This window comes from Phalacrocorax aristotelis, chromosome 3, assembly GCF_949628215.1.
Source record: "Phalacrocorax aristotelis chromosome 3, bGulAri2.1, whole genome shotgun sequence".
Classification (NCBI taxonomy): Eukaryota; Metazoa; Chordata; class Aves; order Suliformes; family Phalacrocoracidae; genus Phalacrocorax; species Phalacrocorax aristotelis.
Window position 1 is genome coordinate 103801338 of NC_134278.1, and position 27397 is coordinate 103828734.

General features: G+C 35.2%; 1 protein-coding gene across 3 annotated transcripts in view; it reads left to right on the forward strand.

Moving 5' to 3' along the window:
- The window catches only part of GPATCH2 (G-patch domain containing 2), a 126768-nt gene that overhangs the window by 88409 nt on the left and 10962 nt on the right, over nt 1-27397 (forward strand). For 2 of the 3 annotated variants that reach the window (XM_075088854.1, XM_075088858.1), the window contains 3 exons: nt 737-776; nt 4123-4193; nt 21706-21788. In XM_075088854.1, coding sequence (XP_074944955.1) covers nt 737-776; nt 4123-4193; nt 21706-21788 — 194 coding nt within the window. Of the gene's footprint in view, nt 1-736; nt 777-4122; nt 4194-12985; nt 13038-21705; nt 21789-27397 lie in introns of all 3 variants that reach the window. The other variant, XM_075088856.1, reaches the window with a different exon arrangement.

The window sequence follows — 27397 nt, forward strand, 5'->3', positions numbered from 1 at the left end:
TTTTTTCCTCCTTCTTGTTGTTTTGCAAGTGTCAAGATTTGCCCCAGGCTTGTATAGCACGCACTTACAGCTACATTCAGATGTTAATTCAGTTCTGGGTGATCAGTGTGTATGTGAACCGGTATTAAAATGCTTTTACTGCTATTGAAGGAAAAGTCACCATTGGGAGTTCTTGCCCCTGCACATCAACATCTTAGTCCAAATTTTCGCCTCTATGAAATACGGCTGCCAATAGTCAAAATTGTGCAATTGTATGGAGATACAAAGCCACTGAATTTACAGACTCTGAATTTCACTTTCGATTCAAACTTGGACCTCAGTCTGTGAAATAATACATTACAACTACCAGGTAGTCTGCAGTACTTAAAGATCTTTTCAGCTATAATCATTAATTAGTGAGACTACAGTACTAAATATGGAATTGCTTTTATTTATAGCACATGCATTGTAGTGTATTAAAATACTACCATTTATATATTATTTTAGCTTGTTTGACAAAATATAATTACCTATAAAGCGAATAGCTACTCAGGAGTGAAATTTGTGGTGCATTCTTTCAAAACTGTTACAGGCTTAGAGAGTTCAATAAAAATATCCCATTAAAACAAAGCATAGCCAAAGGCTGTGTTTTCCTGGTAGACAATAAAATACCCAAAAGCACGCACAGACTGGTCATATGACAGCATGTGCTTTGTTAGTTATATTGTTCAACCTGTCTTTTCTTTTTCTCCCACAGCCACTGGTTTAGCCCTGGGGCTAGGAAGGAACATAGCCAGGTAAGAACTGCTTTGATGAAGAACAGTTTACTTGTGGTGTATAAAGGAATTTAACTGCCTCTACTCCAGAGGTAGTTGGCTAATATTTTAAGAAATTATAAACAGAGCAGGTATGATTTCTTATTTTCTTGTAAGGAAACATATTAACAGCAGTGCATTTCAAAAGTCCCTTAATTAAAAATCTTTAATTAGTCACTTAATTTCAGTTAAGTGTCTTTGAGTTTTAGTAGGTTAAATGAAAAGTCTGATTTTTTTATTTAATAATTTTGTTAATCGTTGTATCTCCAAATGTTGTGTTTCTCAAAATGCTGGAATGCAAAACGTTTGACTTGCAAAATCAAGAAATACAGAACAGTGGCAAGAGTGGGCAGGCTTCTAAGGAAGATTTTCAGTTCCATTGTTTTGCATTTCATTGGTTAAAATGCCCACAGCAGTAAAAAAGGAACTGTTAAATCTCCATCATGGTGCAGATACTGGTGAAAATATCTCACTAGTCTGTCTACTGAGCCCCTACAGTGTAGTCCCTAGGAGGTCCAAGCCTAGAGATGTGGTTGAGGGAATGTGAAGATACGTTTAATATTTCGTTAGCAACGTAGCCCTTATTCCTTTAGCTTGCCTTCAGACATGAAGGAATACCTTTCTTTATGGATGGTAGTAAGGTCTAAACAGAACATACTGTCAAAGAACTTTATAATGTGAAAATAATACATTCATTTTCCATGAAAGTTCTTTCTTGGAAAGAAATTACTTTTTTCATTTCATAAATGTATAGTTAACTTGAACTATTCAGTAAAAGTTGCTGAATATATCAGTTATGCATTGAAATTTAAGACTAAAGTTCCCTAGTAAATTTTTTAAGTTGGTAAAAATTGATATAACACAGTTGATTTCATTCGATCTGTGCCAGTTTGCTAGTACATCTACAAATTTGAATAGATTTGAAATTTCAAAAGGAAATAATATCTGTAGAATCTTTGGAGGGTTCATCTTAGGACGATCCATCATGAGCACTTGTAGCTCCAGTAAGTCATAGTTTAAATCCGTATATACTGTTTCCTGTCCCCTTTCCCTTCTTTTGAACTCCAGAGCACGCTGGATCTCTAAAAGTTATATTACTTGCCCAAAACGGCCAGAATGCATGAAACAAAGTTCAGTTATAGCTGTAAATTGAGAACTTCTAACATGTTGCAGTAAGTTGTCTGACACTTAACATCTGAACAGATGGCTTTATATGATTTGCATTTAACTCTCATTATTTTGTAAGATATTTCTTAGTAGAAGAAACACATTAAAAATTGGATTTTAAATATGAGCATGCTTTGTCTTAATTAGTCATGATAAAAAGTTCTCTTGGGTTAACCTTTATGCTATTCCTGAATTCTTGATGCTATAAGTAGTCAAATTTGCTAGATTAGAATGAGTTTGAGTGATTTTTTTTAATTGGATTTTTTAATATATTGATTGTCTCACATAACAGAGTAGTTAACTGAAGATGTACAGTTTACGTCTTTCACAGATTCTAAGCTTAAAACGGTACAGAAATTTCCATGCTGAGAAATGCATTGACCTACATCATACATACTGGCAATATCCATTCAGCAGAGAGTGTGAAACATGTCTCCTTATCTGGTATACAATGAAAAATGAATTAATCTTTTCTCAGATAATAGTAGGTTTGAAGTAATTTTAAATGTTATGTGTTTATTTCAAAGTTCCTAGGAGCTGTGTTTTCAGAGCTTATCTGGAGTTCACTGTATTCAAAACTTACAGATTACTAATGAATTGTGAAGCTCATGTGATCAAATAATATAGGTGCTACTAGCACATAATGGGTTATTTTTTTTAGACAAGTAAAAGGAATTAGAATGATGATACGATGTATTTATCACAATTTTGGCAGCCTATAAAATTCTTACTAAATTTGTGAAATACAGTATGTAACTGTTGGTTGCATGGGTATAGTACCTTCTCTTTTAGTTTCTGGAGTTGAGGTTGTTATGTTAGAACACAAGTAATTAACTAGCCAAATTGAAAGTCTGGCAGGTGATCTGTGTTTGTACATGCTATAACTACAATTTACTTATCAGCCAGAGAATGTTGATAACAGTAATGTTCTCCTTAGCTTGATCATTAAATAGGTACACATTGTATGAATGTCATACTGGTAAAATTGTGGCTACATTTAAATATGAATTGTAAGTGCTCTGACTTGTTGTCAGTAAGAAAATGAAAAACTTATTTTATCAGAATAAGGTGCCTTATCTTTATTTATCCTTCAGATTACCTTTTAAAACCAGACTGCACTAATTTTATTGCATCTGAGAACTAGACAGTCGCGACGATGAGGAGCATTCCTTTAAACAAGAAGCAAACTATAGAGAGTTGGGGAAAAATTAATCAAGTGGGATTTTTCAGATAGGTGTCCTTTTTTTGGAGTCCATGCTCATGTACAACATTAAGGTGTGGTTGACCAAGTCATAAAGTTCATAATTTCCTGATTTCCAGTGAACTTTTAGGAGGGTTTACTGTGCATATTAGATCCATTCACCTGCAGTTTGTTCCAAAACAGTCTTTCATTCAATACTTTCTTCAATGTATTAGTTTCAAGAAACACTTGTATTTTTAATACTGTCTGGTTTTAATTTCTTTAGTGTAATTTTTTGACAGTCATTCTTTCCTGTTACTGCCACTTTATTCATCCTGACAAATATCATAATGTTGGAAATAGACTTCTGAGTCTGAATGAAAAGTCTTCCTTTATTTGTCTAAAAATAACTAGAGTAAATCGGAGCTTGTTCCAGAAGCTGAGTCACCATTTCAGTTAAATGAATCCTTCATTATTCCTGCTTCCCCACTATTATGGGAAGCTTTAATACCATGTTTTTGTTGATTCTGCAGCTTTCAAATTACAAAAGCTCCTGGGGCTTAGAAGAGTTTATAACTGTTTCATAACTGCTCAGGTACAAGTGCCAACCTGAACAGTGTTTTCTAATTTAAGTGTTCTCCAAAACTTTTCATTTTACAATATTGAGAAATTAATTTGAAATTGTGAAAATTGTAAAATTTTACAGATAAGTTAATTGTGAATTGCATGGCTTTCTAATATGCTTCAAGAATGCTTTAATTTTTACATTTTCAATTATTTAGGAATTTTGAATTGGTGGATGTCTTGAAATATTAGCTATTATTGTAAAATTCTATTAGTGTCCTCCTCTTAGAGTCTTGAGTGAATACTATTGAAAGATGACGCAAGATGGGAAAGAATGGCATTGTCAGGATAACATATCTAAAAAGTAAGTAAAGGCATTGCTCGTGACACTGTTCTGAACATATATTTTTTTAATAGCTTCAGCTCTTGCGAGACAACCGATCAGAGAGAGGACACAAGAAGAACAGCTCTGTAAAAACAGCTAGCCGGTAAGTTAATACAGCAGCTGTCATTAATACTGTTTATTAATTTGTTGATTTCTTAACTCTCAAATGTTTATATAAGAAATGATGCCATTCTTTTGGGGTATTTTCAGAGGTCTTCCAGGGGTTTTTGTGATTTACTTTCAAGATTTTCTTCTCTATGGTGTGATCTTTGCCTAAAATATGCATATTAGACTTTATTGGTGACTATATCCAGCTACACTTTCTAAGCTTAATCTCTTTAGTAAACATCAGAATTAAGTGGATGCCAAAGCAAGGTTTGTGTTTCTGGCATGTAAGTGCTGAAAATGTATAAAATTACCTTTTTGCATACATGCTTTTGAAATCAAGACAATAACTCAAATACTGTAACACTTAAATTGTTCTTATATCATATTTTGACAATAAAAATTTCATTGTGAAGACTTACTGAAAACAAATCTGGTTCCATCCTCCAGCTTCTGTCATCCCCCTCAAAAGATATAAAATCCAACACTGAACTGATAGGCACTGGTCTAGGAGCCTGCTCCTAGCAGGTTTTTTATGTACATGTTACCTGCTGAATCTATTCTGTCAAATAATTATTTTAATTCTAGTATTTTTAAAAATGAGAATCTACAGAAATGTTTCCCATTATGCACAACACCTTACACAATTTTCATGTTGTTCTGTAAAGATGACAATGTGCTATCAAATCACTTTTTGAAAAAAGTTATAATAGATGTATATCACCATGTAATGCTATGGTTTTGAGTGGGACAGCTGTCTTTCAGGCACTTGTCTTTTAGTATATATGTGCTCAACATGAAATAAGTTTTTAATATTGTTAAATACTTGTTTTGATGAGTACCTGGAAAGGGAGACCAATACTTCTTTCAAAAAGCTGCATATTAATCTATTTCATTATATAAAAGTTTTGGTTATGTGCTCTAAAACAATGGCCATGCAAGTGTTGGTCATTCATCTTCAGCAACTGTGGTTATCTTGGTCTAGTAAACCTTTTATATTAAGCAAAAAAATTTTTTTTTAAATTCTGCATACGTTTTTCTGGCAAGCACACTTGTTAAATCATATTTTTGCTCAGAATTTTAGAATGATTTCACTTTAGATATGGATTTTCACCATAAATGCACTCTTAATATCAGGCTGCTTACATGAAACTGGGAGTATAAACCAGATGTAAAGCAAGCAGTAAGAAACAGATTGTATTTAAAATCATTTTAGGGTCTTTTTTATCCTGTAGCAATGTAAAACAATGTCTGAGAAATTCAGAATCATAACTTAGTTTCTTGTTATTCTAACTGGTGAAGCTCTTGTGAAATGATTGGTACCTAGACAAGCAGTTGGAATATAGATTTTTAAAAGGGCATTACATACCTGAAGTGATCTTCAACTACTCTTCATGTCCAACCAGCAGTATGTTAGCAGACTGTTATCATAATAGACAACTGGCAGGGTCGTGTAGAAGCAATAGGTGGCAAATCCAAGACTGAAGACTGGCATTTTCCATAAAATATCTGTAATATTAAAGTAAGACTTATGTAAACCATTATTATGACATACATAAAGCCACAGTATATTATCATACTGTAAAACCTTTAAGAACAGCAAGGTCACCTGTTAACATCTCCTGGTACCATCATCTCTGTTTTCAAAGTTTTTTCCTCAAAATAATTATTTGTATTTTTCAAAAAAACACCATTTTCTCTGCCTACCATGGAAACTTTACTGTTAGTTCTTTAAAGTGACTTGAAGAGAAGTTCTCAAACTTCTATGATAATGATATTTTAACAGGCCATCTGCTGTCTTAGAGTGTCAAGTCATATATGTCTTTTTTACAAGAAGTACATTGAAGAAATTTTAACATTCTTGATGCAGCTTAGCTGCTGAAAATAAGAATTTAATTTGCACTATGTGCAAACATATTTTTTTTTATTTCAGGCCAATAATACGTCTGGTGACTACTTTCTTCCTATAGTTTGTGTTGTATAACCTAGTATTTTGCTTTTTCTCAAAAGCTGTTATAACCAAAATAGAGACTGAGTTTCAGATATATAGGAACAACACACAACGAATACATAGTTCATCTCCTCATTCCTCTGGTATTTTGTTTCTTACAGATGAAATTAATGGTGTGTGGTGACATATGTCAGATTTATCTGTGGTTAATATTGAAGGCTGATTTTACTATGACTTAATTTTAAATTATCACTTCTACCAAAAGGGTTAATCTTAGTTTCACCAGACAATACAGAGAAGGAAAGTGTTTCTGCTTAACAAGGTACCTATAGAAATTATTGGTTTAGTAGCAAATATTGTTCACAGAGTCAATAAAATGGTGAATATCACCTTAGTTGCAAATGTGCATTTTCACTGCTGTGTATGAAATCTTAGAATGGAAATCTGTCACTTAGATTTTTTTGCATGTGCCCAAATACTTTAAAAACTGCTAAACTACAATGATACCAATCAAATTTCACAAGGTTAAGTTACAGAATTAACTGACATTGTAGTAAATCTTACATTATTTCAGTGTACTACATACATATGCAGTTAAATCTTCTGTTGAATGCAAGTGTTTACTCACACTTGAAACTCTGAAGCTTTCTAAAATTGATTCTAAATTAGTTCTTCCTGTGTTAAACTATTATTGTTGATGTGTCAAGGTAATTCAGATGAGTAACCTCCTTACAAAGAGGCATACAAAAAGTAATCGCTGTAACCTTTTATTGTCTTACTGCTTGTTGCTAAATGCAGTGATAGAACAGCAGTGGGTAAGTATTGGAAATTCTATAAAATTATTGTGCTTTCCCAGAATACAGTTTAATCTGCTTTTACTGCAAGGCTGGATTTCTCTGGGTCTTCTTTGTATGGTTTTCACACAACCGTATTTCTTGTGTGGGACTGTATCTTTTTTGCTTGCTGTTCTGGAAGACCTTTTTTTCTGGTTTTCGTATGTATACAAGATATGTATATACACACACATTTTGCCATGCTTGCCTTGACTTTTCTTACCCCTTTTGGATGGCTGAACACAGTTCTTGTCTCAGCATGTAGACAATATGTAAATACCCATATTATATTAGATCAGTGACTTGTGGAATAATTCACTCTGTAAATACATCAGAAAGGTGTGGAGCTCTAAGCACAGCAGTGGTCTGCAGCTGTCTCTTCGTGGTAGAATAATACTGATACTTTCTGGGTGAGCTTTACTATACTGGGTTGCTTGTATTAGGTTTCTTCTGTCAGAATTAATAATAATGAGCCAATCTTATATAAACTAGCACCAACTTTTACTGATGGCAAGATAATTAAATTGTTGAGAACTGTTGATATGGCTACAGATGAACCAAATGTTAAGGAGGGGCACAGTCCTGCACCACAAAACTAAGAACCTGGATAGATTATATTTTGCTGATATAGTTTGACACATGTCATCTTCTGTACTTGACACATTTAAGTGTGTATATATATGCACACATATATACTTAAATATAAAGGTATACTTATATATACCTTTACAGATAAGCTTTAATCTACAAATATGTCGTTTTCCCATTAATTACTTACATTACATAAACAGTACTAAATAATTCTGGTTTAGAGGCTGCACTTATTTCTCCAGTATAGCCTTGAAAAAGTTCTCTGTTTACATTATATCTCTGCATTCAGACAGTTACAGTCCCCTCTCCAAACCAGCTACAATGCTTGAAGGCGTTAATTCTTCCATCTGCTTGTTTTCGTTGTCTACTCTTTTGCCAGTAAAGAAATCTTTTTGTCTGCATTTATTATTATGCTTTGGGTAAAACCAGCCTGGTTAGCTCAACTCACCTATTTAATTTAAATTGGCTAGTTTTGAACAAACTATATTAGGGAGGGCTCGCATGATTTCTTCCTCCGGCAGAGCTGTGGAGATGATAATCTCCAGCAGATGTGTGATAACAAATAGCTTGAGATAGTAATGTCTTCATCTGGCGCAGTTGTTAGCAGACCAAATGTCTGTCTGTAGCCCAAGGCTGTGGGCAAACAATTCAACATGATTGAGTTATGGCAAGTTAACAAGTTGCTGCTTGGCAGCTGAACTGCCATAGCTGATCATGTGCTCATTGTTTGCCTGCTCCTGTCATGAGGTAAAACACATTTTCTTAAGTCACCTTTGTAAAACATATTAAGAATGAGTTCTACCTAAAGAAGATTCCCCAGGACTAAGAGATTCATTTGGTCACTACGGAGACAGCATTCAACGGTATTTTGCTGAACTGCTATAGCGTGATTTTGAACATGTGATTATATTGTTAAATATATGAGGGACCTCCATCACACAGCTCTCTGCCTGTCTCTTAATATTTAATGTATTTATCCTCCCAATACATGTATGGAGTTAAAAAGTACTTTTATCCTCATTTGACAGAATAACCAGAATACTTAAATAACTTAATACTCTGCCTTTGGTCATACAGTCGATGCCATAACGAGTTAATTTATGCCATAATCGATTAACAACAGAATTTCAGATTGGAAAAACAGCAGACTACTGAATAGGTTAAACTTTTATAATTATTTATTTCCTTTACTATGCATAATGCTCTTGTGTCATATTTCTTTTATAGTGTGCTTCTGTTAAGTACCATTATTTTATCTACGTATATAGTTTTTCTTATTGTACTGTAAGTAGAATTTGTCATGTGTATGAATTGAGGAACTGAAAAGAAAATAGTGCCAGAAATTTTGCCACTTACCCTTTTTTTTTTCTCATATCTTGATAATTCTATGGTGGCTCAAATGTTCCTGCAGGGATCTTTAAAAGGGAAAAAAAAAAGCTGTTTGTAGTTCTTAGGCAGCTCAGTCCTGGCTTGAAAGCAAGCTAAGTGATATTCACAAAAGTGATTTCAAGATGGAGTAGAATTATATAAGTTAAGTTTAAACTAGCTAACTGATGCTGAGTTAACAATCTAGTCAGTGTAGCAGCAGCTTAGTATGAAGTAGTTAGCCACTTCTTGTGGCTGCAGAGTAGCCCATATCTTGAGGTAGAGATGGTCCCTTGATATTTCTTCAGCAAGAGCCACCTACTCGGTGATTGCTACAATGTGAAAGAAGGACTGTCTGCCAGTTGGCCAGGGATCACCTGTTGCTGCTCTGTTTTGAGCTGCCAAGAAGTCTTTGACTGCCGTGGTGAGCAGCACAGACTGAAATACAGGTCTTTGCACACGTGAAGGATAACTTCAGGGAAGCACACCCTGGAACTAGTATAGGAAATGTTACATAAAGGGAGCATGTCACAGAATCACAGGTTGGAAGGGACCTCAGGAATCATCTAGTCCAACCTTTCTAGGAAGAGCACAGTCTAGACAAGATGGCCCAGCACCCTCCTGTCCAGCCAAATCTTGAAGGTGTCCAACATGGCCGAGTCAACCACTTCCCTGGGGAGATTATACCAATGGTTGACTGTCCTCAATGTGAAAAATTTCCCTCTCGTGTCCAATCGGAATCTCCCCAAAGGCAACTTGTGTCCATTCCCCCTTGTCCTCTCCATGTGACACTGTGTAAAAAGGGAGTCTCCATCTTCTTTGTAGCTACCCCTTATCATAATGTCTCAATAAAACCCCAGAACATAAGGCATAACTTCCCCGTGTTTTCTGCCACTACCTCTTTCCCTCCTTGCCCAAGTAGTTCTCAATCCAGTTTAAATATGTTCCGTGTGTTGGTAAAAGAGAATGTCTCTCAAGTATTTTTATTTTCTATAACTAACAGTATTCTTTACAAATTAGTATTTAAAGAAAGATCCTAAGAGAAAAATGACACCAAACCTGATGAGATCTTTTTAAAAGTATATTATTGCTTTGGTTACAAATATATCTTTCTGACTTTCCCAGTTTGGAGGGGAAACTCCCATTTCTGCATTTGTACAGCGCTTACTTATTTTCATCTGATGATACATATCATGGTACTTTTTTACACAGATGTGAGAAATAGCATTACAGCTGCTCTTTGTTTGATCTTCTAAAGAGACAAAGATGTGCAAGGATTCTGCCTGCTTTCTCTTTCCCACAGTGTCATCTGTTGTTTGGGAAAGAGTCCTAATTTGCAGCAGATACAAAACTATTTGTCGAGTTGCAGGTTTGCCAAAAATAAATGAAACCATTAATTACTACATTTTTTGAGCAGCTGTTAATGGATTGGGATAAGAAAACTGTACATTAGACTACTGGTTAATTACAAGAACTGTAATTGTTTAATGTGGCTTTTGCGGAATGAAATTACGATACCAGAGGAGGTAAATTCAGCCGGTTTTTGAAAGTTATACATGAAAAACATGCACATACGTACACTGCAATAAAGCTAAGGAATCCATAGGTGTTTTCCTAGGCGATTCACTTCTGCCATCACACGAACACATATTTCCAACAAAAATACTTTAAAAGAAATTAATATTTAAACACGCCTTTTCATTCAAGTGTAAAATCATTAAAGGTAGTAAGTTAATATCTTGTAACACCAGAGCTAATAATGCAGGAGATTCAGATATAATATTAAAATCCAAATGTGTTTACATCATTAGAAATTAACAACTAAGCAGTTTTATCTCCTCTTTGGAGTGCCATGAAGCAGTAACTGTACCATTATGATTGGTGCTTAATAATATTTGCAGTTCCAGATTAAATTATGTGAGTGTTTGAGGACACACTGCTTTCCTCCCTTGCCATCACCCTCAGGGACAACATTATTCCATCAGTTTGGTATTCTTCTCTGGGAAGAATAAAAGACGGTACCATTTTGGAAGAGGGCAATTTCTGATTGACTTTTCTATACTATAGCCTTATTTTTAAAATGCCAAAAAGATTTTCATTTTGGAGGAGGGAGGCGGGGCAATGACAGTTAGATTGTTATTTCAAAATGTAGCCAGTGTGTGATGCTTCAGTTGTAAGGAAATCTTCAAGCCTCAGTATTGGTTCGTGGATAGATTTAAAGTATCCATTGGTTAAATGAATGTTAGTCACTAAGTATCTTAAAAGTATAATATTTTAACTCAACTTCCATGAGAAAATTTGCAGAAGTAGCAGAAATTTTGAAGAGACCGTGTTCTGTTTTGAAAAAATATTTTTCCCTATGAGCAGTTTCATTGCATCTTGAATGCAAAATTTAGTAAGTACAAAACGACAAGCCAAATTTCGTTGTTATTGCACTAAAATCTACTTTACAATATTGTACATAAATAAGCTGCTAAGTGATACTGAAAATTTGTCATTTAAAATTGAATTCCAGGTACACAAGTGTGTTAAGGACGTCAATTAGTCCTGATTTTAAAATATATATATATACAGTAAAAAAAACAGGTAACCTCTGGAAATTATGTACTTCTGGATCCTCCTGATGGATTGAATTTTCCCCTGAATTAATTGATAACAAATTTCTCATTTTCAAGTACCTGAATTTGAGCACATGGTGTGCTAGTTTCTCACACTCAGCTGTATCAGACTGACTCTCTCTTTTTTTCGCTCGAGCTTGTGCTCCAAAGCTCAAGCTTTGCTTGCCTCAGCTTACCTGTTAAAATGCTGATGGCATAAGGATAAAGTTAATTTGAGCTTCGGAGATATGAAGACCATTCCTGCTGTTTTAAGGTCTGAGCAGGAGGTATGCACAGTAACTTGCACTGTAGTTTCACAAACTGTTTAACCTGTTGCTAAGCAACATTGCAATCAAGAGGTCATTTTTTTTGCATTTTGTTTTTTCTGTTCTTGTTGTAAATTAAGCTGTTTGTGCAATCTTTACATTGAGTTCCTACTAGGTTTAGAGGGATCCCTGCATCTCATATACACAAAACAGCATCCACTGACTCATATTCACTAAAATTCTGAGTCATAGGCACACTGACTTCTATCGAGACTGTGGTTTTGTGTAAGGAAAGGAAGAGTTTAGAAGAAAATTTGAGTAGTTTGTTTAAATCATGTAGAATTTTCATGTTTACTTCCTTTGTTGATATTTTGAATTTGTGATCATTTATTATAATACATTTCAGCCTATCTGGAAACTAATGTTCAGTGACTGTCCTAGCCAAAAGGAAGAAAAGGACACTGTTCAGCCTCCTTATTTTTGGATTTGGGAATTTGTTTTGCCAAGGCTCCTGTTACTTTATAGATATATTGTTAGAAGTTTTAATATCACTAATAATATAGAGCAGGAGGACATAAGTGAAGTTTTTGCTATTAAAGAATTTTGAAACTAAAAAGGACAAAAGAAAAGTCAATATTTCTTTAACTTTCTCTTACCTGCTCTCTTTTTGTTTTAGAAAGTCAAATTTTGCATTCAGTCCTAGCCATGCAGACCCCTTATACTCAGTGGAGTTGCATGACAGTTACTGAGGGGAATGGGTGCAAAGTGTTAGGAAGCATAACCTGCTTAAGGTTCAGTTAGCTTTAGTGATCCCCCCACCCCCAATCAAATCTTGCACATAATTATATCTTTATCAGATTATTGACTCCATTATAACTGTACTATCTTGGCCAGGCAACTAGATTGTTGGAAGTGTTCTTTCTCGAGCATTAATATTAAAAAAAGGGAAGCAGAAGAGACTAAGGAGGAGAATGATGCTGGGGTCCAGCTGCAGAGCTGTTGTTTTCTTGGAACTGGTCGGAAGGCAGTAGGTTAAGGACTGACCGTAGTGTTCGTAATATGACAAAAAGCTTCTGCATCACTGGTCCAGATCTAGGTCTGAGTGACTGATTAAAAATCATTGCATTTACCTACATTACCTACACTGTGTATTTACCTACATTAATCAAATTATTGGTTTCTTATAGTGGTCCAAATTCATTCCAGTTGGTCATGCTTGCTCACCTTCGCAGCACAAAGGTAAAGAAACTGATACGCAGGTTGAGTGCATCCAACCTGATAAGATATTTTCTTTGTTCCATTTCTAAGCTACTATATTAGATATTTGTGGATTTTTCTAGTGTTGCTTCTTCCTCTGTACCTGTTCTAAAAGTAAAGGATTTTGAACATGCATGGTGCTAAGGTTTGAAGTAATTTAATCTAATTCTGTAGTAGTGTAATCTGGAACTGTATAGGTAGGATGTGTTATTCAAAGTCTTTTCAACAAAATAAGTTTATCCTGCACTGACTTTATTTAGCGAATATCATACTTAGTAAACAAATATGCGTCCAGAAATACCTAGAAGAAATAGTGTAGCTGAGCAAGCTATCGAGTCCTTCTGTGGAAGTGACTGTTCAAGCCCATGGTTGTTGCTCAAGGCATAAAGATATTTTTCCAGATCACTTCCACGTGGTATCAGGGCCCATATATTTTGGATATCACAATGTTGTTGCCAGATAAAGAAGAAAGAAAAGAATGTTTGCTTTAGAATTTTTGAAATTCTATTGTCCTGTAACAAGATGGTATTCCATTACTGCAACTTACTTTTTAACTACATTTCACCATTACACATATATCAGCTTTATTGATTTATATCAGGTGTTGCTTGACATTAAAAAAATGGAACTTGCTGTCAAAACTATTTAGAAATATTCTGAATTAATATTAAATTTATATTCTGAATTAGTATAAATATTTTCTTTCTTGAAAATGTGAAATCATGTTATTTGTTGAAGAAAAATGGATGTTTTAGCTATTTAATTTTTTACAGAAGTGGATTTTTTGGTGTTATTCTCCCAGTGTTCCTTGGTGACTTGTTTGTACACCAGGATATTAGTTTGGATTTGCCTTTGTGTAATTCATATACTTTTGATCAATTCCAACTCATGCCCAATTATATTACACTAAATTAACATAATTCAACAGATGTTGATATTTAAATGTTTTCTGGCATTCACATCTTGGACAGCTGTCTTAGAGCTTGGGGAAAAGGCAAACATTTAGAGTTAAATGCTGAACATATGCTTAAATTACTAATTAGAAACAAGAAAAAACAATGCATTATCCTTTCTGAGGGCAGTAGGCCTCTACTACGGAATTATTTTTTTTTTTAGAGATTCGATTCACAAATAAAGTACATAAGTGACTTGAGATTGGGTGTCAAAACATATGTAGTGATGTAAGTTTTGATTTTCCATTGTTTGTTAAAGTTATGCCAGAGTGGAGTGTGTAGATTTGTAGAGTTCAGGCAAATTTTGGGCTACATCTGTGTCTGAATGACTCTTAAAAGTGCTGAAAAAGATAACAAAAAGGAACATATTAGGATATAGTATTAGGTGATGAGATAATCTGATGGGGCCAGGGGAAGACTGTATTCTTCTCATAACAGGATTGCACTAGGACTTTCAATAATACAGGTATGTCACCCTTATGTTTAAAGCTATGTTGTGAACAGATTGGCGAAGTATGAAAGGAGTTTGATAGAATTGCATGGTTTAATTACATCTGTTTAAGATTTAATAAAAGGAAAATAAAGTGCGTAGCACTTGTGGTTAATATAATGGTTTTTGTACTTGTGGAGGCAGATGAAGCAATGTGAAGTTGTATAGATGATGTCATTCTTTAGACAAGTCTGAAGAAAAGCCTTACTCTTTGTAAAGGATGTGGAGGAATCAAGGGTGGCCCTGATTTCACCTGAATGGTATCTGAGAAAAGTGATACCAAGAAGAAATTATATTCATTTTCATAAGCATTAAAAATTAATATATATGCTGCATATGCATTGTATTTCATTATTATATTGCTGGTTCTTCAGCACCAAATGAAAACTTTCTGTAAATACTTTTAATGTATTCTGTAGACAAGACTAATTTGCAGCAGGACTGGTCTACGATGCCTAGCGAAGAGAGAAATCCTCTCAACACTTGTCAGCACCCTGGTGTTGGAGGGATGGAGGTTATTCTCCCTACAACCTCCAGAAAGTTAGCATGAGGAAATATGTATGAATTTGTGAATTATTTCACACATTAAAAACAAAATCAAGCAAACTAAACCAAGATATTTTTTTTTAAGTTTCTGATTTCCAGGAATCTGTCTGCTGATACTGCATATCATCAGTGCTGCTTTTGCGGGTTCTATAAAAGCCATGAAATCTTCTAATTCACTGAGAGGGTTTGATGGAAGTAGAGGTAGACCTTATGTACAACCTGAGCATACAATGTCAGTGTCCCATTATCAAAAGTATTTTTTTCTGGAAAAAAGGCTTAGGTGAGGAAATGTCCACCAGGAATGCAGCTGTCTCGGTAGCTTTGGTCTAGGCTGTGATGAGTGTTGGGGCATTTAGCACACCGACTTACCTAGATTGCCACCAGGCACACATGCATGTGACGTGTTTCTGTGACAAAATAGATTTCAGACGTTGATTTGACCTGAAGTCAGGTAAATTTGTACTGAGTAAGGTTTATCTCAAATGTTCTTAATAAAACATTACTGGGTTGTTTTTCGAGGTTGCCCTATACTATAATGCTGAGATGTGGAATCCAAATCTTCACTGTTAAAGCACCTGCCTTGTTCACTGTCACCTGTCGTCTTTACTTCCAGAAATATTGACCTCAAAGTAGTGTCCTGTGCATCTACTGGAAGTGCACGTGCACTATGCATATTTTAGGGAGTGAAAGAATGTAGCTACCTTCTTCAGATTGGACAAGGAGCCGTCCCTCTCTAATTGTCCACAGGGCGCCTAAGTTACTACGTGTGTTACTCTTCTCTGGGCATTCAGATGGAGAGGCCGTGTCCATGTTTTGGCCAAGCTGTGTGCTACAAGAGAAAGAGGAAATCTTTCCATATAAAATTTCTTAGCCATTGGTTTTCATGTATTATTTTCTCAAAAATAAACGTGCCTTGCATATTTCAGTGTAATACTATGAAATCATAATGTATCTTTTCTGTGGTTATATTGATATACATGCCAGAGGCAAAGTTTAGAAGTATTGATTATACCTAGATAATACAGAATAGTCTTCCCAAATTTACAGCACCAATCACCTGGTACATGTATTTGACATGATACCTTTTGATTAAGACTGTGCTTCTATGGAAGCATAGAATTTTGTGTTCATCCTATGTAATTAGCCAATAGTGTCATTGGACATTCAGAAATATGTATATAACAGGTTTTTAATGGACTTTACCTATAAACTGATCATAAACTGTTCCACAGACTTGAATCCCCTTGAAGCCATTGTCTGCCATTTGTGGAGATTTAGGAAGCTACAGTAAGAATTAAGGTTCATCCAGGCATTCTTATTTAAGCAGTGCTAACGGATGCGCTTCCGTTGGCCAGCAGATACAGCAGTGTCTAAATTTTAGCTATGTAAGAAATGAGATAATCTGTACTACAGGCCCATTCTGTCTAAGGATATGAGAGCCATTTCTGTAATGTTTCTTTTGTGTAAAAGGTACTTAAATAATGGGAGGCTTGCTCAGGTTATTCTTTGGTTTTATAAAGTTGAGTGGTTCCACACATCCCATTTTTTTAATCATTTTATTGGCTTGCTTCTCTGTTACACAAGTGAGAATTCTGGGGTTTTTTCATTTTTAACTGCTGCTGCAAACATTGCTTCACACACTCCCTACTCAATTTCAGTTTATAAGAAATTGTCCGGTCATTTCAAACATTTCAAGTGAGTCGTGGTCCTCACTGCATTCTCTCTTCAATCATATCCATATTCATGTCTATTTTGTATCTGTATTTTAAGACCGAGGCCTGACAGTGTCAATTAGATTTCCCCTTCAGAATAATTCTCTCAAGTCCCTTCTAAAATGCAAACCAGTCAACTCTTACCTTATTGTAATCCATTGTGAAAGAAGTTCACTTACAAACTTTTATCAAGCCTCTACGTTAGCTGAAGCATTCAGTGGTGATAAACTTGCAGAGTTCTACAGCCATCTGCAGGAATGCGTTGATACTGTGGCAGAACAGTGTGTCACTATTTACTGTGGATTTGTTCCTCAGGTGAGAGAGATGTTAACTGGAATATAATGGGTAGTCAAGTGTTGATCATTTCTGATTAATCTAGTTGTGAGATAGAAATCAGGTTTCTTGAAAGTGTTATTGCATCATAATAGCATGCAGCATAGGATTTTTCCAAGTCAGAGTACAGATATTTAATAAATACTATTAAACAAAAACCACACACTCTTCCACATCTGCCTGTGTTAGTAATCAGTACTTCTATGCATTTTTGACACAAGCAGAACGTAAAACCAACAAGTAATCTTAGCAATGTCATAGTGTTGTCTGGTAAATGGTTTGACAGTAAATATACTAAGGGACAAAATTAAGTTTGCTTTCAATGATGTTGCAACTGTCGGCCCAATTATAGTCCACCAACAAAAGCAACTGCGCTGATATCAAATAAAGCATTGCAGCTGCAAGGAAAGTGACAGCTGCTAACAGCAGACAGAGTAAAGTGATCAGCAGACATGTTACAATGAGACATACAAAATAAACATGCAAATGTTTTGTATTTAATAAACTAGTGCCCAGAATTCCCCCACATGAGGTGACAATTTTGCTAGTTTTGGCCATTGTACTAATGCACGTGAAGTTACCTTCTATATAACACTGTCCTCATGGTGTCTTTCTGAACAGGCTGTGGAACACGTACTGAAATTGAATAGGGTTTTTTAATTTTGGGGAGAGGGCTTGTCTTGCAGTTCAGTTGGGGGGGTGGTTTGGGGTTTTTTGTTTCTGGGGTGGTTTTTTTTGCACATGGGATGATAGGGATTACAGAATCATGTAACAAACCAGAGAGATGGAACTCGTGTTCAGGAGTATCTGCTGTGTATATTGTATTATCCTTCTTGGTGACTTGGTCCAATGAACTTCTAACATCGATAGCAGCGAAGGTGGTAACTACTAGCGAACGAGTTACGAACCACTTCGTGTGCTCAGTTGCTCAGAAGGTGGTTTACAGTTAAAGCAGTGCAGCTGCAGGTTCCCCCACAGAACAGACGTTTATCTGGGGAATGTAACCAATGGGCCATTGTCTGCAAAGGTCAGAGTAGATAAAAATCTGACATAGCCTATTACAAATGTCTTGGAGAGGTGAATGTGTGTAAACGTAGAAAAGGCACTTATAAAAAATATTTGCTTATTGAGCTATGAAAATCACAGAAAAAGAGGTTGTGTTGTGTAAGCATGGATAGGAATGTTTGGAGAGTTGAAAGGGTCAATTCTAGGCATATAACCATAGTAAGGATAATTACGTTGAAGAAAGAAATGGTAGGGAGACTGCAGTTATTTAAGGAGATAACAAAATTTCTGTCTGAGTGAATGTCACAAGAATGCATAGATGCTTGTGAATCGCGTCTATAAAAGTATTTGCTTATCAAAACTACTGATTGTGTTTATTATTTATTATTTCAATAGCTTTGTTAGTGTTACTGCCTTTCACAGTCTGTCTTCATTTTTGAGGCTCTTGTTTACCACATAGAACAGAGAATCTAAACAGTGAGCAAGATGAAAAATGAATAAAAATTGACAGTGGCTTTTCCAGGGTTTTTGTTTAATACATTGAGGCATGACACAACAACAACAAAAATTCTTGGCATGCCAGTGTAAGTTCACACCAGCCTGGCTTTTGCAGCCCTCTTATTTCCCTCTGCCACAACTTTGCCGCTGCTATGACACTTGCAGGCCTGCTCGGCCATGGTGCAGCTGATGCCCTGTCCATGCTCATATTTTTCTTATTGACAGTGAGTGTTCTTGCCAAACGCCAGGGACCATAGTCACATCTGTTTGTCTCCCAAGCTTGTCTGAGGCTGCTTGGGAACACTTTTTATCCAGAGGGCAGCTTTAACTAGGCCTAATACTCTGAAAAGCCTCTATTTGTAAATGCATACAATGAGGCGACAAGTTCCTGTTGTCTTTCCTTAAAAATTATTCCATTTGACACTGCTTGCTCCAGTCCCTGTCACCAGCACGTCAAAAGCCAAGTTTTCAGGCAAGGTGGTCTTAACAAGTTTTATTTTTTCCCTAACAAAATGCCTAGCTTCCCTCCAGAGCACTATTTATAAATGATAGCTGGAAGCAAGCTAGGGGTAAGTAGAGAGAAGTCAGGCAAATAGCTTTCTTCCCTTCTGTAATCCACAGTCTTCTGATTTAATGCTAAGAAACATAATGCTGAACTTAGCCTGATTGAGGGTCAGAGTTCTCCCTACTTTATAATACCCCCATTACAAGCATTTCAAAATGTACTGTGCAGCTTCAGAATAATTCTTCATTTTGTCTAACCTGCCAGTTCCAGAGCGGTGGTAGTTCTTGTCTGTTCCTCTTAACAAACAAAAAAAAAATATTAAAAAAAGCTTTCTGTTTTGCTGTGATCTACATTGACAGTGCATATCAAATGTTAAGACCTGGCAAAAGCAAATCCCGCTTTAGAATCACAAGTTAGCTTAAAGTTTGATGTTAGTGGCCATAAAACCGGGTTTGACAAAGCTTAATTGGTGCTCTAGCCTATTGTTATTTATTTGTGGCGTACTGAATTTTCAACGACAACAAAGAAATACCCACTCTCACCTTGGCTGGTGATCGGGTTGTTGTGCTCGGCAAAGGCGAATGATTCATTTATGCTGAAGGAACAAGGCTGCCTTTCAGACGTTCATTGATTTTAAATTAAAAAGTAACTGCTATGTTCTACATGAAGGGTGACAACAATAACAAAGTAGTCCTTACTTAGTGTTATTTGTTGCAACTCCATTCGGTGTGCCTGGAGGAAAAGTGGGGAGACCCCAGTACCATAATCTTACAGATCAATAATCTAGATATCTCAATGTAGTGTAACAGATAATCAATTCTGGGTAAAATAACTCAAACACTGCTAGCTGTTACTGCTGTGGCTCAGGTCTTCAGGTTCAATTGCCTGACTTTATTAATTTTTATCTTTTATCCTACTTGTATTCATGGCGACTTTTTCCCTTTTTTATTCAGAAGAGAAGAAGGAGAGTTGCACACGGTTTAACATAAAATTTACCACACAACTTATTCTGCATGTTTAATATCAGTGTAATATATGTCTCTTAAATTTTTTTTCTCTAAAAATTGTTTCTCTGTATTGTATTTAAATATTAATTTCCTTTATTGTACAATCAATTATGAAAGGATTACACTTCTTGATGTCTTTTTAAATTTAGAACAGAAATTTAATATACTAATTAAATTGCATTTGCTTTCTGGAAGTAAAAATAGGACAGAATTTCAAGTTAGAAGAATTGCATGGAAGAAGTCTGTTTTAAAACAGAATTAAATAAGTGTTAAAATTAAATGTTGAAATAGGGGTTCACTGGGTAAAGCTAGAGTGCACTTCCCTGTGAAACTTAAATTTCTTGGAATATTTTGCTACTTAAATAAAAGCACTGTAGAACTTGTTAATTTACTGTATCTTTAAAAGAAGTATGTAGAGGATTATACATGGTCATCTTTTTCATCAAGGCATTGTTGTCACTCTCTTACATTATTGAGCAGATCTGAGGTCTCTCAACATTACATGACCATTTGTTATTCATTTAGAAGCAGTACAGTTTTACAAAGTTTATAAATGCACTAAAGAATGTCATATATCCACACTGAAACCAGATCCTGTGAGTGATAGCGTTAGCTACTCTACAGTAGACTATCAGATGCAATTCTCAGCTTGTAATTTTAGCAAAATTCACTGCACTACTGTCGTAAGAATCACAGTTCTCGGTAACATTTATGGAGGTATATTAAAATCGTGGAGTTTAGAAATTACTGCTTTTTTCCCCCCTTCTGTTCTACTTCTTTCAAAAAAAAAAAAAAAAGCCGGCTACACATATTCCATTCTACAAGCACTGTACGTTACTTTAAGAAAAATAATAACTATAATTGTCCTTTAAGATTATATTCCAAAATTCAATATTTGGAAATTCCCAATTTAGCCTTTTTTGTGGTATCTGACTTCTAATAGCTGTCTTTAATGCAATAAGATTTTGTTGTTTGCCATCCTCTGCAGCTCTACCAGTTTTCCACTCTCCAAGTGTAAGATCATAATTGTTTGAGTATGCCAGATACTATGCCTCTGTGTTACCGTTCTCACAACTTGCCAGTGAATTAGAAGAGGACAAATTGGTGTGCTACAAGTTTATTTCATGTACCTTTGAAGAGTTTACTGTTTCATGTTCTCTCATTCATTTTTCATCTTACCTTAAAAAAATTGATAATACTTTTCATGTAATAAATGTTCTTCTGAGAGTCAGGCATTACTAGCCAATTGATAACCTACCAACAATACTGTGATCTCTTTAGATAATTAATCTTAGCAATTTTCCTGTCAGGATCAACAGTGTTTTTGTTTTATGTTGAGCTAGAAACATTGCCAGTTTTGAAAATTAAAAAGCATTCCCTTTATATTATTCATTCCAGTAACAATTTATGATGCTGCATTTAGATACTGAGCGCTTGTCAACAAACATAATTATGCTTCGATATAAACAAGATTGGTGGCTTGACTGTGCAGCTTCATCTTGGTTGAGAATGCTTTGATATAGGTTCAGATTATACAAGCTGTGTATTTATGTGGCGGTTTTCTTCCTTTTTTAATAGTTTTCTCCTATAATTACTTGCAGGCAAACCAGTGTACATTTAGGATCATTGTGCATGGGAGACATCAAACGGAGAAGGAAAGCTGCTCCCCTGCCAGGACCCACAGGTAACCAATTTCGCTGGGACAGAACACAAAACACAAGATGTTAAGTCTCTAAATACAAAGCAGTAGGTCAGTGACCTGGGGAAATGCTTGATAAATTCAGTAACTTTCTATATAACTTCAGATATATGCTATCCTTATTTATTAACAGAGATTAAGAAATAAATAGGCTCTCTTAATTCTCCCTCAAACATTTCCGATTTCTAGTCCTTTGTAGCATGGCACTTCTTTGGAGAGAATAAATCTTTTTTCATATACTGAGGATCATAGACAGTAAAGATTACTGCTTATGTCTGTTCAAGCATTACAAGGTAAAAGACATGAGGTATCCATTCTCTGTGAGGAATGCATATGAATACTAGAAATATCCTGCAAAATAAAGATAGGATGTGAATTCTTGGGCAAACAATTGAAAATGTGGAGATAAGGCTGTGAAACACAGCTTTAAAATTAGTGCTGTAGATTAAATAGGAAGCATTTGCAAGCACATTTCGGAAGGATTTTTACAGATGCGAGGTCACAACCATTGGATGCATTTTGCTGATGTCACAGCTGTGAAATGACTTTTTCAATACTTAGCAGTGATTTACAGGACTCTCATCAGTTTGTTGTATTAATTATATATGTGCATACTGGAAGGATTAGATTGTTTGTGTTGCTTGTGTGAGGCTTTTTATATATTGCTGATATGGAAATCTCTATTGCATGTCCTAGTCATATATCAATTACTATAGCAACATATGCAACACATACAGTTCTTCAAATATATTCTAAATAGATTACTTTAGAGAAGCCTAATATTTGTATTCCAGCTGAATTCCCCCTCCTGAAACTTCTTTGTTTCAAACCTCAGTGGCAGAAACAGACCAAGAATAATATTAAAAATGTTGTTAAAGCACCTTAGTGGCAGCAAGATGGAAAAAGAAAATGTATGGGACAGCTTCTAAGACTCTGAACATATGTGAAGTGAGAAAGAAAAATATTTAATGGCTGAAGAGAGAATAGTATAATTATTTCTACAAGGTGATTTTCACTTCACAACTTTCAAGTACTAGAGGATGTCATTTTGTACTGAGAGGGTATGAAGTATCATTAAATTTATTTTATTATTCATTTTACCTTGGGCTTTCAGCATTCAGTATTTTATTTTACAAGCTGGCTCCTCTGCGTAACTTTGCAAAGCCAATATTTTGATAGTAAGGCAAATACATTATGTGACCATTTAATGTTATGTTTCTGTATATTCAGAATTTTAGAGATTGTTTTGCCCCCAAAATTTGCCTTTACATGGAGAGCGACAGAGAGCAATGGTGGATAAAGGTATCATATGAGGTACCTTGTAACTAATGTGTGGGCTTTTTCTCTTCAAGTTCAAGGTAATCTTTCCAGTTTTGTTCTGGGCGGAAGGATTGAGAATTTTTCCTGTGATCTTATAAAATATTTTTTTTCCTGCATTTCATCTTTGTAAATTCGTAAGCAAAGAGAAGTTTTGGTAATCTTCAAGTAAACTTGTACATATGTGTGATGTGTATAACATCTTATAAACTACTACGGTTTTCTCAAAGGCTAGCCTTCCCACAGCTAAACTATTGTTTATACAATCACCGGCCTTGTTTGTTTGTCTTTGTCAGTATTTCCTACCATTTTATGAAAGAAATAGGGTTTCCTTTTAGAATGGAAATACGTTTGGAAATTTGGATTGAAATGGAAGATCACTATTTGATTATTCTCCTTTCAGTAGTTCTAGTTAGCTAAGATAGAGAAACAGAAGACTAGATTTTATGTAGAAGAATTTGTAAATGGTTTTCTTGAATGAAAGGACAAAGTTGTGTATTTACATGAACAAAAGTTGGAAATGAAAAGAAGCGTTTTGCTAATAGTTTTCCAGATTTAAGATGACAGTGAAACCTGAAAGGCTGTTTGTAAATGAGTCATTAACTACAAACATTTTCTTGAGCTGTATGTGCTGCAAATTATCAGTGTTTCACCTAATATGAGCCAATCCATTGAAAAAAGTATTTTCAAAATCCTCATCTACATTTTTTTAATAAATTACATAGGTGAATTAATTCTTGTAGCACTCTGCATAGTGTTGAAAGCGGTCATTTATATGTTTAGGTTCAGTAGTACTGAAGAGAATGACTGGCGATCCTAATGTATCAAAATATGTTCTCTGGTTTTGAGTCTCACAAGGGTAGCACCTGCTACTTTCAGGCACCTTACAAAGCCATAGACTTCTGTAGCAAGCAGTGTTATTGGTTAAACATTTATTAATTGTGACAAGAACACCCAATTTATTTCAGTACTCCAGCTTATTTACTGCTCTTTCACCTTTGTATTTTGTATTGAAAAAGTAAAATGAATATTGATAGAGTTAGATATTGATTTCTAAATTTATAGCCTGTTCTCAGCCTGGAGTCAAAGTCACATACCAATGGGTTTGTGTATATTAGTAACAAAGGATGTAGATTTACTTGTACAGCAATGAGAAACTATTGAAGCAAGAAAGTTTGAGCAGCACAGAGCTTTTTATAGTTCCAAAAATGTCATTTGTAAAGGTGAAGAAAAGCTGTGTTGAAAAGCAATGAAGAAAATGGGAGATAATATAGGTATGGATTGTTAGGAGCTGACAGTACTGAGACAGGAGTGCCCTATTCTGCCTTTTTTACTAAGACAAATTTTCTGGTTTGTGGATGCTTGATGTAGCCCCATCTGTGTGTTACTGAACCTAGATAGTTAATTAGTTTATCAACAAAAAAAAAAAAAAGACACTAGTAAAAATTATTTACTTCCTATTATTTCTTTTAAGAATTAGGTGTTGTACATTATAAATATCTACTTTTTTGTACAGCTTCTTCCATGAAACCAAGATTATTTCAGTGATTTTAGTCAGATGTGGGGCCAGGTCATTTTCAATGACTTTATGCCCTCCCTGAGTACCTGAGCGGTAGAGCTATTTCATATGACACCCTGACATATTTCATTGCAGCAATACCGTGCCCTCAAGTTTGTATAAAAACCTCTTAGACAAACTAATACATTATTATGGAAATAGCCCTACCAAAACTGGGTCCGGCATTAATGAGAATAATAACAAAACAACAGAAGAAAAAAAAAAAAAAAGGAAAAACTAATTTGTATGCAAGAGAAAGGACGTTCTCTGCAAGGTATTGTTACTACTTGAAACACATGCATTGGGAATGTTTACAGTAATTTCAGTCTTAGATTACCTATTTTAAGTCCCATATCAAACCAGCAGATGCTACAGATTTTTAGACGCCATGTTCATATACTGAATACGCATTTAACCCAATGCCTTTCCTATTGACTCAGTCTTCTCCTGTACAAGCTTTTTTTCACAATCAACTCCTGTTAAATCCCTAAGACCTTTTAGATTCTCGTTCCTTTTTTTAATAGGAAACCTATAAATCTGTCATGTTGGAAAACACCAGATTCTGCTTCACATCTGCAGGATGTTAATAACTTAATTTACAGAACATTGAAAGTTTTCAGAACAAAAAATGTTTTACTTATGCACCTTGTAAATAGCCATTTATTTTTACTTGGAAACAATCTTTTTGCTCTGATATTTACATACCATGGTTTACAGTCTGGAGCAGTGGTGAAAACCTGCAAAAACTAATCCTAAAAAGAGAAACCTATTTTGTAGTTAAAGTACAGAGAATGTGCATTATAAAATATATAAATTATTGTGCGTGTTATGGGCACTTTAGTACTTATATTTTGCAAAAGCAAATTTCAGATGTCATTTTCTAGTTGGCACGTTGCATGCTACACTTTGGGCTGGTACTGATTGAAATGACCAAGTTAAAAGTCTCATTTTAAAGAATGTGTTTTAATGAAAAATATGACAGATTCTTAATTACAGCAGAAATACTGAGCACTGCTATAATGCCATCATGACTCACTTTAACAAGGTAATCAAAAGGGTACATGTTTTCATTCCTTTTTAAAAATTGCCAATGGAACAGCTAAGCAAACTATTTTGCTGATGCTTAATATGTCAGTGATTAAAAATCAGACCTGAATATCTGAGGTACCAAAATGATGATCTGAAAAAGATTGTGATTACACTGTGATAACAGAGGTGGCTGAGGCTAAGTTTGTGGTGAAGGTCAACTTAGTGAGATAGTTGCAGAGAAAGGGTAGACTTGTGTACTAGGATGAACTAGCAATAAATTTCCAAAACTCTATACAAACTATTATATGCCTACTTTCTTTTTAGCCTGATTCACTGCTTTCCTATCTACTAAATGTACAACTCCATAGACAGAAACCCCTTTTCACAGGACAGTACAACACAACATTGGCACATGTTGTGAACACTTTCGCTAATTGCGTTGTGCCATTTCTTATCCTTAGCCTATGCGAACACAGCATATCTGCTTGATTGTCCAGCCTATGGCTACTCTTTGGTTGGTTTCTGCAGCAGATTAAATTTTAGGGACTCCTTTCTTTTTCTTGTTTTTTTCTGCTATGATATTGTCTCACTAAATCAGTTCAAAAATTAAAAGATCGCAGAGTGCTCTCCAGTATTGGAAACTCATGTCCCTTCAGAGCGAAAGACTTTTCATGATGAGCTTGAGGTCATTGATTCAGGTGCAGCCCCTTACATATAAACACCAGAGTAACGAGAGTTTAGTAACAAACTTCAGAAGAAAAGATCCACAATGCAACAAGAACTAAGCTTATACTGAGGATTGGCTCTTGGATTTCTTGTGATCTAGAGAGAAGACTGTCCTCTATATCTAGAGGTATAGAGGTATTCTATAAAATCATAGAGGTATTCTATGATTTTATGGATTTTTTTGACTTTTTTCAAGAATCATAAACCAGCTTAACCGAGAATATCACCAATGAGTGCATCCTTAACATAAGAAATTTCTGCTCAAAAAAAGGCTAAAACAGTTTGGTTTGGGTTTGGGTTTGTTTTTTTCAAGTTCCAAAGGTATGTTTCATTAGGCAGTTGTATGCTTGAGGAATAGAGTTCCATGAAACTGAGAGGTCTCAGTAGGGAGACTCATCCTCCATGTCAGTTAGGTGCTCTGCAAGTTCTGCTTGTTTTCCACCAGGTACCATAATAAAGTGGTTCCCCACGGAGAGGAGCCCCTTTCATTTTAGGCATAGTTTGTTAAAACCATCACCTTTTTCCAATGGCCTGATGTACATCATGCAGTTTTCCTATGGCTCAACCAATAGAAGCAGTACCTGATATTTCTGTCAGTCTGCTTTAGGTCAGTAATACGAAGGACTTCCGTTAACCAGAGAAGGTTTGGGAGTTAAAATGTGCAAGGAGGAAATCCGTGTAGTTTTTCCCCAGTCAATATAATTTCTTGTCCCAGCTCTCCACAACAACCTCTCAGTTGATGGTGACCAGTTTTTCTTTCTCCTGAGAGGATAGGGAACACTGCTGCAAATAGGCCCTGCTATAGATTATGCAAAAATCACTTTTCTTAAAGGTTTGTTAGCATTTAATTTAGTTTTTGAATAAGGAAGGAGGCTCGTGCATAAACCTGATAGCTTTATGCAGAAGGTTTTTGCCACTTCAGAGGACTAAAAATAATTGTTTAAGGTATGAGGAAGTATTTTCA